Source organism: Rhinolophus hipposideros (assembly GCF_964194185.1).
Source record: "Rhinolophus hipposideros genome assembly, chromosome: 1".
NCBI classification, from domain to species: domain Eukaryota; kingdom Metazoa; phylum Chordata; class Mammalia; order Chiroptera; family Rhinolophidae; genus Rhinolophus; species Rhinolophus hipposideros.
In genome coordinates, this window is record NC_138047.1 from 81661196 (window position 1) to 81678670 (window position 17475).

Below are 17475 nucleotides of genomic sequence, written 5' to 3' on the forward strand. Positions count from 1 at the left end.
GTATATGTACATATATATGTATCTATATGTTATATTTAACTTACTTGAAGATAACACGTAATAATTGAAACTGATGTCTAGACTTTTAAGAATATAACACATCTTTATGTTAGGTAAAGATGGATGTATTTGAGTTTTAGAATCTGGATTCTGAATTTTTAAAAATAGTAATTAATTGCTGTTTCAGTTGCTATTGCTACATAACAAATTACTCCAAAGCTTGATGTTTTAAAACAACCATTTTATTATGCTCACAGATTCTCTTGATAGAGAATTTGGACAGGGCACAGCAGAGATGGCTTTTCTCTCCTCTAGGAGGTCTAGGATCGTAGCTGAGAAGACTCAAAGGTGATTCAGTGGCTGGAGATTGGAATGACCTGGAAGGCTCACTTATTCCCATGTCTGGTACCTGGACTAGTATCAGAGACTCGGATTTCAGACCAGAGCACCTGCCCAGGACCTCACCATGTGGTCTGGCTTCCTCAGACCATGGCAGCTGTGGAGTAATTGGACTTCTTCTGTGGCTGCTCAGGGATCCACATGCAAATGTTCCATCAAACAATGTACGACTGGTTTGCTTGTGACTGAGCTGGGAAGTCCCACAGCTTTGCCCCTGCCATTCTTTATTGGTGACAACTGTTACAGCCTGCTCATCATATTCAAGGGGAGTAGACTTAGAGCTCTACCTTTAATCAGCAGAGTACCAAAGACTTTGGGTGCTGTATTTTAAAACTGCCTCAATTGCTCAGGGAATTATAGGAAACATAGGCAAATGAAAATGCTAATATTAGTAAAATTCCCATAGTTTACAGTACTTATTAAAAAAAGTGAGTATAGGTATTTGTAAACTATTCATTTGTAATATTTGCCAAGCTCAGTTTTCAGTATATGCAGAAGTAGAACTTTAATTTTAGTTTGGTATTACATCCTGAGAGAAAATTAATGAGTTTTAAAGTTGAAGAAGAAAAGAAAATGCATTTCTTGTTAGGTAACAGTAAGACAAAATTTTTTAAAGACTTTACTTGTTCTGGATAGTATTTTCTTTCAATTCAAATTGAATCTTACGTTTACTTACATATTTTTTTCAGTTCAGGCTTTTAAAAATTCGCTTAAAATATTTGAGAGGAAACATTTTGTTTTCAAAGGAGTCTTGATTCATTTATCATTTTTGATGAAGTTATTTTCGGATCTTCATGCTTTTAGAACATTTAGATGTTAATAAAGAGTAAGGAAAAAAAAAAGAGTAAGGAATGGTAAGCATCGACATACAATCCCCCCTTCCACACCTTCACCCCACTCACCCCCTCCTAAAGTAATACCTTTCTTTTCTTTGATGGACTGAGAATAGGCTTCCTCTGATGGGTAAATTCACTTCTGGTAAATTTCAGCCGATAAAACATTTGTATTATTTTTAGAAGAATGAGTAACTTGGTTGTTATGGTTATTTCCCTATTTTCAGATCAGGCATGCAATGCACCAACTAATTCATTAAGTGGGAAAATATCTAAACAGATTTATGCAGCTCTGACTTAGATCTCCTCTTGATTGATAAATTCATACCAGTAGAATTTTCTGAGACTGTGGTGAAGAGTAGCAAATCCATCTTTTTATATATTTAAGTGGGGGAGGGAGAACATTGCATGTTTTTTTGCCATGTTAATGAAAGATTCCTATTAGACTTTTTTCCTTTTAAGTAAGTAAATTCTTTCAGGTGAACCACGACCATGTAAAATATGCTGTAAGAAAAGTAAAATTTTTTTTACAGTTTAATCTGAGTTTTCATTCTTTATATACTTCTCAGAATAGTGTGGGTATTCTTTCCTTACAGCTTGATTGTGTAAGTTATCTTTGTGTCTGCCATAGAATATATATTTACATGATCAAAGATCAAGGTTCCACTATGTTATTTAGTAGAAATTGAAAACAGAATAAGGAAATGTTAAGCTTTATTCATATGTCTTCTATAAATAAATATTTTTGTATTTGTTATGGCAAGGAATACAGTGGCACTTCCTTGGTGTCATGGAACTTGAAACAGCTTGTGAATATTTGTTTTTGTTTTCCTTTCATTTGAGTATGGCACAGATACCTATTTCCTCCACAAAATAAAAAAAAATAGATTTTTGGATAAAGTTTGCCTTTAGTTGGAACTGAGGCTAGAATTCCATTATTTGGGACAATTGGCTAATATTTGCTGGGCTAAAGAAAGCCAGCCGGATATTAGTGTAGTGAGGGGCGGCTGATCATTGTTTAAAACTATGGAGTTACTTCCTGAGATGGTGACTGTATTAAATGACAATATCTGTGCCTCATTTATCTTATTTATAAAGTGGCTATAATGATACTGTTTACTTCTAGAGGCTATGAGGAAGATTAAAGAAATTAATATATGTAAAGCATTTAGTGAGTGGCAAATAGTGTAAAATGTTTAATAATAAACTTAATAAAATTAATGTTATGATTAATGTTGCTTTAATGATATTGATAAGATAAATACCTTCTGATTGTTGATCAAAGATATAAAAATATAAAAGTGGAACTATAAAAGGGAAGATTTTAGTAAGAATGATTTTAAAATTTATCAAGCATGAAAGATTTTACTAAATAATGAGAAAGTATAGCAAAAGATACCGTGAACAAAGTCAAAAGACAAACAGTAACTTGAGGAAAAATATATACATCTTATAAAAATGACATAAGGTTAAATTTCTTAATATACAAGAACATTTAATATACAAGAACATTTATAAGTCATTAGGGGAAACAACGCTCTGTGGAGAAAGGGCAGATAACAGAGGGAGACACCCAGTGTGTAAGGAATATTTGAAAAGATTCTCAGCATCAAACTTAAGTACTGCAAACTGAAATGTTTTTCATTTATCTGATTGGCAGAGATTACAGTGTTACTCAATGCTGGGAAGATGAGGCATTATTGAGTCTTATTGTTGGGAGGTATAAACTGATAGACATTATTGGAGAGATATTTGGCAATAATGGTTAATTTTAAAAGCACAAACCCTTTGAACCTCCAGCTTCACTTCTAGGAACTTGCCCTACAGATTTATCACAGATGTTGACCTCATTAATATAATTAGTTCACTTTCTGAAATAAATACTCATCAATGGGGATTTCGTAAATAATGTTATATCTCTACATGAAATATGATAGATTTTTTTTTAGAGGAATAATGATTTATTTATGCTAACACAGAATGATATCTAGGATATATTAAGTGAAAGCAAGTGCCTAACTGTAGTATGATCTTTGTATGTTTAAAAAAAAATTATGTGTGTGTGTGTGTCTGTGTGTGTGTGTGTGTGCTTATATTACACTACATATACACATAGATATACAAAGGATACAAAAGAAACCATTAGCTATAGCTGCATTTGGGAAGTTGATATCAGAGAGAGAGAAGGGGACTTGTACTTTTCACTTTTTTTATATTAGTTTCAGGTGTACAAGACAATGTAATAGTTAGACATTTATCATTTATATCGCACACAGTGTCATCCCCTCTCCCCCATCTACTATCCCTCTGACATCGCACACAGCCATTACATTTCCACTGTCTCTATTCCTAATGGTGTACTCCACTACTTGTAATTATATAATATATATACATATACATATGTATATATATAATTGTAGTTGACATTCATTGTGCTTCAGCTTCAGGTGTACAGTGTAATGATCAGGAATCTACATCATCCCTGAGGTGGTCTCCCTAATGAGACATCGGATACCCTACAAAATTTTTACATTATTGATTACATTCCCCAAATTGACTTTCGTATCCCCATGGCAATCTTGTGGTTATCGATTGTGCTTTCTAATCTCCTCACCTTCCCCCTTATCCCCACCCCCGCTCCCATCTAGCAACCCTTAGTTTTCCTCTGTGTCTTTGAGACTGTTTCTGATTAGTTCGTTCAGTTATTCTATTCTTTAGATTCCATATATAAGTGAGATCATATGGTATTTCTTTCTCTGTCTGATTTATTTCACTTGGTATAATCTCTAGGTCCATCCATGTTGTTGCAAATGGCTGTTCATTCTTTATGGCTGCATAATACTCCATTGTATAAATGTACCAGTTTCTCAATCCAGTCATCTACCAATGGGCTTAGGCTCTCATGAAATTGTAGTCAAACTGTCAATTGGAGCTGTAGTCATCTGAAGACTGTACGAGGTATGAAGGATCTGCTTCCAAGCTCATTCATGTGGTTGTTGGAAGGCCTCAGTTTCTCTTGGGCCAGAGAATTCCATTCCTCACTCCATGGAGCTCTTCACAATTTGGTAATTTATTCTTCCAGGCTCAGTGATCTAAGACAGCTAGCATCCAAGACTGGGCAACTCTTGGAAGTGATGTATCACTTCCTTTGCTATGTGCTATCGGTCATGTAGACCAATTCTGGTACATTTTGAGAGGCTGTGAATACCGGGAAGTAGGGATCATTGGAGGCCATCTTGGAGACTAGTATCACAGTGGGCCTATAACAGTATATGTCTTTTGTAACAATTTGGGATTGTAGAGAAGCAAATTAATTAGAAAACAGTTGGGTTGGAACTGTACTTAAATATTAGTTATCTCCTTATCATCCCTGTAAATATTTGCTTTTCTTTTTCAGGTCCAGCACAAAATCAAATGCAGGTTCCACCTGGGTATGGATTGCATCCTCAAAACTATAATGTTCCCTCAGGACATTACTCTCAAGGACCTGGGAAAACGACCTCATTGCCATTGGATAGCCAGTGTGGTGGTTACTACTCTGGTGTCTATACGATACCAACACAAAATGTGGTGACTCCTAACGCAGCAAACCAACAATCAGGAGCACAGCAGATCTATGGCAGGGGTCCTCCTGCCCCTCACATTGTGGGATCCACTCCAGGATATTTCCAAGGTGCCGCATCATCATCATCCCATTTGCATACGAGTGCCTCTCAGCCATACTCCTCTTTTGTGAATCACTACAATAGTCCAACCATGTACTCTGCCAATTCTCCTGCTGTTTCTCAGGGATTTCCCTCTACTTGTGGTCACTATGCTGTGTCAACTGTTTCTAATGCTGCGTATCCTAGTGTTTCATATCCCTCTCTGCCTGCTGGTGATCCATATGGGCAACAAATGTTTACCTCACAGAATGCTTCGACTATCAGGCCGGTTAGAGAGAATTCATTTTCTGGTCAAAATACCGCTGTTAGCCATCCATCACCACTTCCACCTCCACCTTCACAACAGTACCACCAGCAGCTGAGTCTTTCAGGATACAGTCCTCTCTCGTGGTCAGCTTCAGGCCTTCCATCAACCCAGGACAATCTCATCCGAAACCACACTGGCTCCCTGGCTACAGCCAACAGCAACCCAAATGCTGGTAGGTTGCATGAAAAGTTCACCAAAGCATGGCTGAAAATCAGTGCATTTCCAATCATGTTTTTATTTGCATCAAAGTTAAAATGATATTGCGAACAGAAAATTGGAAATTAGCTTACCTTTGTAATTAATTTGCTTTATTTATTGTGGTATTATGCATCATTTCCCTGGGCCATTCCTCTTTACATAGTCACAATTAGCCACCCAACTATCTGCCTCGTAAAGCCTAGTTCCTTGCCATGATTGGGATCTCAGTCAATATTTTTTGACGTTTTGTGCCTCTGCAATAGTTGTCTTTAATGTGAGTTAGGTATAGGGCAAATGGAAGGGTCCATTTGACGATGTGCTTTGTTAGCCATTACTTTTTTCTTAATACTAGCTCCACTTTGGGATAGGTACTGTACTAGCCAGAGCCCCACTCACTATAGGAAAGATGATGGTCTGCAGTATAACACTGGTTTCTCTAAGTTAGCTCCTACTAGTGACTTTCACAGAAGACCTATTTCCTATACATTAAAGCTGATGTTTTCTTATTCCCAAATTGGTAAGTTAGGATGAAGGATGGGGAAGGGGAGGAAAGATGTATAAAGAATAATACTCTTGTAGTTAGTCTTTGTGATCTTCCTAAACCAAGATGTTAAATTTATCAGTTGAAAAATTATGAGAGTAAGCATGTAGTTTTTTCAGTGTGGGGTTCCTATAGAATATGCTCTTTTTTAGTTTTACTTTTATTTTTTTATTGGGGATCAGTGTGTTTCTCCAGGGCCCATTAGCCCTAAGTCGTTGTCCTTCAATCTAGTTGTGGAGGTCACAGCGCAGCTCCAAGTCCAGTTGCCATTTTCAGTCTTTAGTTGCAGGGGGCGGAGCCCACCATCCCTTGCGGGACTCGAGGAATCGAACTGGCAACCTTGTGGTTGAGAGCCCACTGGCCCATGTGGGAATCGAACCGGCAGCCTTCGGAGTTAGGAGCACGGAGCTACAACCGCCTGAGCCACCGGGCTGGCCCGATAATCTTCAATCTTAATCCCAATACTGTACTGTGAAAGCCATAATAAATATAATTTTAGAAGTTAATTTGTTAAGAATTTTTTTTTTTTTTTACCTTTAGGTTGTTAAATTACTTTTAAATTGTATTTTAGAAGTTGACAAATATATCTCAGGTTAATATGTCACATACTGTTCGCCATTTCAAAAGAAATACAGAGACTCCTTAAAATCTACTTTAAAATTAAATATTACAGGAGTTCCCAAACTTTCTCAGTTGATGTATCTCAGTGTTTTTTCACAGTACCACAGACAACTTAGTAATAATAGTTCAAGTGTTTGCCAGATATCACTCTGTTTCTTTTGAAAATTTAAAATGTCCTTTGGAACCCTGTGAGTTTGTTACAGGCGCTTCTTGTATACCCTAAGTACAAGGTTTGGGAATCATGGGAATATTGATTTTAATTTTGGGGGAAGACAGGCAACTTAATTGCTTTCTCTTAAACTATATTGCCATATTAAAATGAGAATCTTAGGCATTAAACATAGTTTTGTGATGAATTTGTGTGAAATTCTTCCTTTGAGAAATAGAAAAAATGGTTGCATTTTTTATTGCTTGATTATACTGATTTCATTTTCAAGTATAGTAAAACTTCTTAAGCAATTTGTAAAGGCCTGGAGATCTAGAAGCATAAACCTGACTTAGTGATTATCAGAAATACTGTGATGGGTACAAGCTGTTATTTTTTAGGCACTTGGTGAATTCAAACTCAGAAACATGGTATAAAAGACCTTCAAATGTTACCTCATTTGCCTCTTTATTGTGGAAAAGCCTATTAGTATAATTTAGCACTAGAACTTAAAATGATTTTATTAGAAAGCATACTAGCATGTATATTTTAAGTGCTATATTTGGTTGTTCACTCGGTAACATTTTGGCTACTGTTGAAAAGGTGTCATTTCATTAGGCCATTTAAAAAATTTTAAGCTGTCACTGTAGTTAAATCTCTCAAGGTTCAGAAACTCTTTTTTAGATTGAGGTGAAGTTGGTTGAGTGTGTGACTTTGGGATATAAAAGTGCCAGTCTTTGATAGTAAGATAAGTACTGAAACTTGAGGTTAATTTAAAGCCATTTTCTTAAAATTTTTACTACCCTTTGTTTTGAAAAGTACCTAATTTTAAAATTTAGCAAGATAAATCTTGTTGCCAAGATCTAGAATTTTGTCAGAAAAAATATATATTAAAAAAAATTTTTTTTTAATTGGGGAATATTGGGGCACAGTGTGTTTTTCCAGGACCCATCAGGTCCATGTCAAGTCTTTTTGTTTTCAGTCTAGTTGTGGAGGGTGCAGCGCATTGGCCCATGTGGGACTCGAACGGCGACCTTGGTAGCCAGCAGTGTGCTCTAACCACCGAGCAACCAGCCGCCCCAGAAAAAAAAATTTTTATTAAAATTATTTTTACTATCTTTGCTTAATAAGGATCACATCTTAATAGCATGTTACACAATAGTACTCTGTAATTGCTAATAGTACTATCTGATTACTGCTGTTTTATTATGTATAATTTTATAAAACAAGCATTTAAAAAGCTATTTATAAAAATAATAATAATAAACATTTATATAATCCTTGTATAAAAATCCACAACATAAGTGACGCTAACACATAGTCACTGATAAGTCAATAGTATATGTGTTATGTCAGGGTGATGATGTGCCTGAGGAAAAGCAAAATAAATACTCTGTAGGAGATGATTATCTGGACAAAGAAATACAAGTTAGAAATGAAGTATAAAACTACACTGGAGGTATAGATAGTACAGTAGAGAAAAGCTTTGGAAGCTTGTGAGGTTGCAGAATTGCAAGATACGAATAACGTAATTTGGCTCTCTCGCTTTCATACTCCTTCAGTTTTTCCAAAGCTACTCTTGAACCTTATCATCTTGTCTCAACTTTGTACGTCCCACTTGTAAATTTTTCTGCATTGATTCCTTCTGTAAACTCATAAGATGAGATGTTCATCTTTGTGATCGCTTCCTTCGGATCTTGGCTTTATCAGGTATCCCTTTTCCTGTGTTACCAATTTCTTAGGTTCTACCAGGCTATATATACTATTAGAAAGGTGAGAGGAATTGATGAAGGAATAACATAAGCTTGGTCCTATGTGGTCCAGCAGCCGTCAAAAGTTTTTAAGCAAGGAGTGACACTATATGATTTATGTTACAGAACTTTATGAGCAGTGTGGTAGGTAGACTGGAGGAGGAAGAACTTGGACACAGGAAGACAAGCTAGGAAGGAATTACTACAATTATCTACATACAGGATGGTCACTTGGGCTGGGACTTGCTTAGACATAAGACAGATAACAGAGATGATTTCGGGGATTTGTTGATAAAGTTTATGAACCAAAAGGAAGAATAAAAGATAACTTCTAAATTTTCTAGCTTGAATAACTTGAATGTGTTGTGGTGCTATTAGCTGAGGATTATTTAATCTCTATAATTCTGAAAGAATTTTGTATACAATTACTAAGGAGCTACAAGAACGAAGTAGGGAACTACCTTAATACAAGGGGGGGAAAGACATGATTTATTCTTGAATCGTGAGTTCTGTCTCTAAACGTCCCATACCTGCAGAAATACAGCTGTTCATTTTTCATAATGCCAGTTTTATATGTTGTTATTCTATCAAATTCTTTGTGAAAGGGGCACCTTCTTTTTGGCTGGCATGCTTCTATGGTCCTTAATGTTTGTAGAACTTCTCTACATTCATTCTACACATTTGAAAGCCAACTATGACAGGCATTGTTTTAATGCTGGGAGATTAAATAGTGAGTAAAAATATTGGATTCTTATCCTCATGAAGTTTGCAAATCTAGGTGGGGAAGCAAACATTATCCAAATAAACACAAATGAATGTAAAAGTTATTAAGTATTGTGAAGCAGAGATATATGATGCTTGGCCAGCGCAGTCTAGGTACATCTATTAGTCATGAAGCTTGGGGAAATTTTCCCTGATACTCAGCATCTGAGCTGAAATCTGAAGGATGAGTTCTCCTAGGCCTCCATTCACATGTCTGGCAGTTGGTATAGACTGTTGACTGGGCACCTAAGTTGACTTCCACTTGACTAAACTACCTTACATACCTTACACGATGTCAGCACACTGCAAGAGTGGAAAGATGTAAGTTGCAAGGCCTCTCGAGACTTGAGGTATGGGGCCTGCACACCATTACTTCTGCCACATTCTGTTGATTAAAGCTAGTCAGGGTTAGCCCCAAATTTGGGGGTGGGATAATAGAATCCCCTTCTTAAGGAACAGCAAAATAATGTGACTGTTTTTAGTCTCCCACGATGATGTTTGTTCTTCCTAAAAATAAGGAAGCAATCAGCATACTTAGACTCCCTTCCACCTTCTTTCCCCATTCCCCACGTTTATATCATTTGTACATTATAGGGACACATTTTGTTCTGTCACTGTATTTCTACATTTGTTTCAGTCTTAGACCTAAGTTATACACACATGTACCACACACACACATCATACATATATACACATACATACATAACGTGTCCGTATATGTGTGTATATACATACCTATGTATGTATATGTTTAGTATATATTTATCCACTGCTTACTACTAATCTTTTGCCTTAGGTTTTTTACCCCAGATTTGAGATATAATTGACATATAATGTTGTATAAGTTTAAGGTGTACAATATAATCATTTGATATACATATGCTATAAAATGGTTACCACAGTAGAGTTAATTGATACATCCATCACCTTCATTTATTACCTCTTCCGTGTGTGGTGATAATATTTATGATCTCTTCTCAGCAACTTTTAAATATATAATACAGTATTGTTGACTGTAGTCAACTGTGCTTTACATTAAATCCCAAGAGCTTATTCCTTTTACCAGTTTGTACCCTTTGATTGGCATCTCCACATTCCCCTCCCCTCCAGTCCCTGGCAACCCAGTCTGCTCTCTGTTTCTCTGAGGTCAGCTTTCTTAGATTCCACATACACGTTAGATGATACACTGTTTGTGTTTCTTTGTCTGATGTACCTCAGCGTAATGCCTCAAGGTCCGTCCATGTTGTTGCAAGTAGCAGGATTTCCTTCTTTTTTATGGCTGAATAATATTTCTCTCTGTGTGTATCTACACCACATTTTCTTTATCCATTCATCTATTATATGTTTACACATATACACACACAATATGTATATGTGCTATATTTTCTTTATTCATCCGTCGATGGACACTTAGGTTGTTGCATAGATTTTTCAGTTATCTCTTGGTTGGCTGAAGGTTATCCTCTAGGTCAGGCAATTTGAACTATCACAAAGGTCCACGGTGAATCACATGTGCTTTACTCTACAAGTCCAACCTAGTGTTACCATCAGGCCCTTACTTAGTTAACTGTGAAATAAGGCGTCTGATTAGAAATAGCAAATGAGAAGTGTTTATTCTACACTGGTGCAGTTTACAATACAAAATGAGATCTGAGCTGATACTGGGACCATTTGTGGAGTTCATGAACCACGGTACTGCGAAGCAGATGCCTCTATTAGGCTTCGTATCTGAGGTACCATTGCATAGTATAGTAATTAATAACAGTGACTGCCAGTTAGTAAAGAAAATCTGTTTTGAGTTTATTTTAAGAAAGTAAGGAAGCTTGTGAAATGTTTTAGGACATTTTCTGTTAAAGATTATCAAAACTTTGGTAAGTTTTTGGTTGTTTTGAAAATAATTTCTTTGGACAACCTTATTTTCTAAATACAGATTACTAGGTAAATGTGTTGCTAGTGAAGTTTCTACAAGAACTTCAAATAAACTGTATTCTATTGGTTTTTAATATATTTTAAGTTTATTATTGTGGGTGAGAGAGTTTCTTGTCTTCAGTTGCAGAGGCTCCATCCTGTCCTGGGATGCAAACTGTTCAGCCGCCTGAGTCCAGCCCAGTGGCGCCCACTGCTGCGCCAGGAGCCTCATCAGCAAGAGCACCTCCCACTGCAAATCACCTTGTTGAGCCTGTGGCCTCAGTTACCCAGCAGCCATCAGAGCTGTTACAACAGAAAGGTACTGGAGAACATCATTCTACTATATGTGTAGCACATATATACACACATACCGGATTCAAATTGCTGATTTTTAGAAGTCAAACTGTATAACCATAATTTTTAGAAAATATGAGGAAAGTCATTTACTGTGTTTCCCCGAAAATAAAACCTATCCAGAAAATAAGCCCTAGCATAATGCTCGTAATATAAACCCTACCCCAAAAATAAGCCCCAGTTAAAATCATCAGCCAGATGGACACATTTAGTACATCCATTGCAACACACAACGGACGTATTGAATTATAAAACAATAATATATAATTAAATACAAATAAATAATATTGACGTTAATACTTAAAATAAATGATAATATAAATTATAATTGTTTGTAAATACCCAAGCAGGTGCCTTTGGACGAGAGGTAAATGCCTATGTAAACAGATGAACTCGAGACTTAATGCCTAATGACCAATCAGAGTACAGATACAACGCACGAATAATGTGCGCACTGATAATGAATGGACGTGGTTGTGTCTAATCTGAATCTTCATAATTCAATACATTGTGTGTTATAACAGACATACTTAATGCACTCGTGTGAAATAAAGAAACGTTTTCTGAATTTTGGTGCCTGCAATTTTTCGTCACTTTTGTGTGGACCACCATTCTTGACTGTCATCTTTTTTTGTTGCCATTCCTGTCTTGTAAGTCTTCAGTTAACACTTGATTCAGTGGTAGATTTAAAGGGAATAATATTCTGACCCCCAGACAAGATGAGTGCAAAAAGAAAGAGCTATTCTGTCGAGTACAAGGAAGGAATTGTGGAGGATTCCCGGGGCAAGAATCTTACGGCTTTCTGCAAAGAGAAGAAGCAGTATCTCTGAACCGTCCGAAAATGGCGAGCAGAGTACACTAACCTCAGTCAACAGGTAGACGAGGGAAATGCTAAGAAGCACAAGTGTGGATCAGGTTGGCAACCATTATTTCCTGAGCTGGAAGACATCATCTGTCAGTGGATTGCTGACAGGAGAGCAAAGCCTTTGGTTGTGTGCAGGGCTGACATTCAAGCATTTGCCCTTGCAATGGCACCACAGTTAGAAATATCCTCAGAAGAATTCAAAGCATCACAACACTGGCTGGATGGCTTTCTGCAGCAATGTGAACTGTCTCTAAGATCAACACTGTTCAAGCTGGAAGATACTGAAGTTATTAAACGTGCATTGCACTCAAGTCCTTTGTTGGTGGCATCGACTTTTCTAAATACCAACTCTCCAACATGACTGCTATGGATGAAACTGCAGTGTTTATGGACCAGAGATCTCAAATGACAATTGATCAGAGGAGTGCCTCGTCAATCTACATTCCCTCCACTGGTTACAAAAGTGCACGTGTTACCTGTATTTTGGCAATTCGGCTGGCTGGAAAGAAAGACCCACGTCTAATCATCACTAAGGGTAAGAAAGATAAGGTTGAATGTGTTTCAGGCATTTATGTTCTTGAAACCGAAAAAGCCTGTTGTACACAAGTAGTTATACGGAAGTGGGTCGATTGAATGCTGCCACTTGTTTTGCGAGGTGGCCAAAGAGGTCTGCTGGTCTGGGATTCAGCCAGCACTCACCGCAGTAAAGACATGAAGAACTTCCTTGCAGAGAGAAGAATAGATGAAATAATAATTCCTGCAGGAATGACTGCCTATCTCCAGATTCTTGATACTGCAATAAACAAGCCATTCAAGGACCATTTGTGCAAATCAATGACTATATTGAAAATAGAATGGAGAGAACTCAGCGTGGAAACTTTGTGAAGCCCAGCCTGCAAGAGGTCGTGACTTGGGTGAAGAATTCCTGGGATAAAGTCACTGACAGCTGTTGTTGCCAATGCACTACGAGCAGGCGACATGGACAAGAAGTGCTCATTTAAGGAGAGCTCTATTGCTGGACATGGGATACTGGGGCCAGTGGTTCTACAGGAAATGGAGTCACAAGAAATTCAAGCCGGAATTCGGGGTTTGGAGAGTTGTGACGCTGTCCCAGAAGATGACATGACTACATGTGAATAAATGTAGATTTGTGTACATGAAAAAATAAGGCACCCCCTGAAAATAAGCCCTAATGCATCTTTTGGAGCAAAAATTAAGACCCAGTCTTATTTTTGGGGAAATACAGTATAATCAATTCAAACATAACTTCTTTTTTATATGTTAACTTCTAGTCTCTAATTATGATTTTACATTTTACGTAATTGCAAGCATAGTTTAAATACTATTTTGTATTTTGCTTTTACATTCATTGAATTATTCAGTTCTTCAACTATCTACATAGTCTTTATAGTCATTTGCCTGACTAACAATTCATCATGTCAGTGTATTATATAATTTACTAATCCATCCCTCTATTTTGGATCATTTGTTTCCTATTTTTTAAAGATTATAGCTTCTTTTAGGATAATGTACCCAAGATTTCCTTACTTAGCGTATCTCCATATCCTGTTTGATGACTTCTGTGCTTGTCATCATTATTAATGGAAAGTAACCCTATTTTGGGAATGAAATTGTAAACCACATTCACAGCATTGATAAACAATACAGTTTATTTGTTTGCTTGTTAATATTCTCATTGTGCTAAGAAAGTGACAGGCAACTAAAATGTGTTGTTTTGACCATGTTTCCCACACTGTCATTTTTGGTGGCAGTATTCATGGTTATTTTCTGTCTAGCTAAAATTCCAAATCTATGGATGTTTCAGATTAATATACTGAATTTTTCATTTGATGAGAGATACCTGTTTTTAGAAACCTATAGTTTATATTTCCAGAGCAACCAGTGTTTTTAGGGACTGTTCTCACTGTGTAATGACAGCCTGACCTTGAATATGAAGAACTCTCTTATGTTCTGAAACTTGGAAAAAGCATCATAAATCCATAGGCTCATTTCACTGCCTGTTACCTGCTGAATGTTTATGTGATCAACAGAAGCCTTTCTATAATTTGATCAGATTATACATTATAAATTTTCTTATTTGGATTTATAGGAAAACCAACTGCAGCACCCAGGAGTGTCCATTGATTCCCAACCAGCTATACTGGGACTAGAATCTAATTATTATAAGTGTTTACCTTCAAAGTGAAAGGCTGGTAGGAAAGTTTTGCTTGTCATAAGTAAGGGTAGATTGAAGCCCTAACTGAATGAACAGTGTCTTTCCTCTGCATTTATGACTCCTTCCATTTTTTATGTAATACCTTGCTTGTTTTGACCCTATATATTGCTCCTGCTAATTTCTTTTTTCCTATAATATTTTTCTTTTTGACCAGTTTACCTTAAATACCATGTTGTCACCTTACTGTAAACTCTCTCACTCAATAATCGTAATTGTTTTATTTTTTCCTTACTAAAAAGATAGACTTGAAAAGAGAAGGAGCTACCATTTATTGAGCACTCACAATGTGCCAGATACTTTATATTAATTATTTTATCTAATCCCCATATCAATCCTACAATGTAGATACTATTCCTGTTTTATAGAGGAGGAAAATTAGATTCACAAAAATTAGGTAACCTGACTAAATGATAAATTAGTAAGTAGCAGACTGAAAGATTTTTAACTCAGGCCTTTTTATCTTGTGCTGTTTCTGTAAAATGAGGCTGAATTTTTTGTTGTTGGCTGATAATAAACTCTTGATTTACCTAAGATAAACTACTTAAATAAGTTACAAAAAGACAGTACTGGAGACATTTGAATTGTAGCTTTTATTATTCCTTTTTCTAAAGGAGGGGTTTGGCTTCTTTGAGGCATCTTTGCTTTTGGATAGATCTGGGGTACACGCCTAAATGTTTGTGTGAGTTAGGGCTACCATGTGTGCTGTGCAAGTAGTAGTTTGTGTGAATGGTGCCTCTTAACAGTTGTGCGGTGTATGGCCTGCATAGGGTATGCCATGGGTCTGATGTGACTACTAAAACATTACTACTTAAAAGAGGTTAAGTCTTTTTGTCCCAGCTTCAGAGACACCCTTGTTTAGTTATTCTCTCAAGGACTCAGCATTTTTACTGGTTTTCAGAGGAGAGGCTTTAATTTTTTGCTTGTATATCTCCTAAACTTGTTTTTTTAGAAAACTCTGTAACTACTTTAACATTTTTCAGATTGACATCTAAAATTTTTCACCAAAAGTTTAAATAGTTGCAGTTTTATGATTTTTAACATATTATATATGTTGACTTAAAACAAAGATATCACAGTATTCTTTGGATCCACTGGAGTGATACCTACCATCCTCCTTTTAAAAAATACCCAAATGAGACCTTCTTTAACATTTGGAAAGTTTACATTTTTCCTTTTTCTCCTTAATGTCATATGCCCTCCCCTGAATGTAATAATATATTCTTAAGCTAGTAACTCTTTTATCACTCTTATCATACTTCTCTTTCACAATTTTATAAGTTGAAATTTTAACATTTGTTTTATTGTCTGTGACTGTAAGTCTAAGCGTTAACATTTTTTCTTCTGGGTTAAGTAATCAATACAATTATTATTAATATATAGTTGGTCAAAACAACATAAATATCATGACTTTTGGTATTTTTTAATAGAAAGTACATGTTTATTGAAAATACATATTTCAGAGAGATGAGTGCCTCTCCCTCCTCCCCACCACAGTTTTGTGTCCCTGAATTGCATGATTCATTATTAGAATAAGATAAACTAAACTAAATTTCATTCATAGTTTTATTTTCATACATATAACTTCTTCATATAAACGTAGATTGTTGAAGGGTTTTAGTAAACAATAAAAGGAGGACTGCCTTTACCAATTGGGTTTTATAGAGACATCACCCATAAATAAATGACCTGCATCACAAGTTGAAGTTTTGATAAAAATACGTTGAAAGGATATGATAAGATATTGGCAATGGTATAATGAAATTCACAATATTGTGAATAATTACTGATTCACTAAAACGAGCGCTGGGTTTGGAGGCAGGAGATCTGCATTGGGTCTTGCTCCCACCTTTGGAGTCTGTATGTCCTCCTTTTCAAACCAGTGAGACAAATTTAATTTTTTGTCGGAAAGTTTGATGTAATTTTTTTGATTCAAGGAAATGTATTCCTAGAATTTCAAGGAGTATCATTAATTCCAGAGAAGTAAATTGTAGCATATAACTTTTAAACCAGATTACTAAATTCAGTCAAATTTAAATGTCAAAGATCTAATACAATTTTTTTTTAATAGTAGGTTATAAAAAACTAGGTAATGAGTCAATATACTATTTCTCATTACCAAATTTGAAATAAAGTAGTATCTAATAGTATGCTATTTATGAAGCATGGATTATCTTGAAAAGCATTGTATTCTTATGGTCAATATATGTATTGTGTGTATGAAACTCTGATATTTAACTTTTTAAAAAGGTTTATTTACAAAGGAATCAAGAATAAAAATCAGAAATAACTGTTAATTTCATTAGATATCATGATAAAAAGGAATGTTCCCATGTATTAAAAACAAAAAAGAAAAGCATACACTACTAAGTACTAATAGGTTTACCTGTCAGTAAATTTTTTGTTGTTGTAACAAGAAGGTAAATTAAATATTGCATAAAATATTATAAAGTGATAAGTGATAATCTTTATAAATATGTTATGATAAAATAGGCTGTAAAGTACTTTATTGAACATCTCATATTGACTCTGGAAGAAGTCATGTAAACTATTTATCTTATGAGTTTTATCCAGTGTATCTTGAAAAAAATTAGTGGTTACAGAAAACATTCTACTTATTTTTAAGAGAATTAATGTTACTGAGAACACTACTCAGGTTGGTGAAATGTTTTTTTGTTTGTTTGTTTCTAACTAATTACTTGCCCTACCAGGAATAGCTGAAAATAATTATTTTTAATTAAATACATATACACAAAGGTATATTTTAAAATAATAGCTAATTACTTATATAGTGTATAGTATATTTCAGGTACTATTCTAAGCTATGAAATATGTATATTAATTCATTTAATCCTAAAACAACTATATGAGGTAGTTATTACCCTATTTACAG

At 35.5% G+C, this 17475-nt stretch overlaps 1 protein-coding gene across 4 annotated transcripts in view; it reads left to right on the forward strand.

Moving 5' to 3' along the window:
• The window catches only part of SEC24B (SEC24 homolog B, COPII coat complex component), an 80690-nt gene that overhangs the window by 13434 nt on the left and 49781 nt on the right, over positions 1–17475 (forward strand). For all 4 annotated transcript variants that reach the window (XM_081050257.1, XM_081050258.1, XM_081050259.1 and 1 more), the window contains exons 2-3: positions 4630–5376; positions 11273–11449. In XM_081050257.1, coding sequence (XP_080906383.1) covers positions 4630–5376; positions 11273–11449 — 924 coding nt within the window. The remainder of the gene's footprint in view (positions 1–4629; positions 5377–11272; positions 11450–17475) is intronic.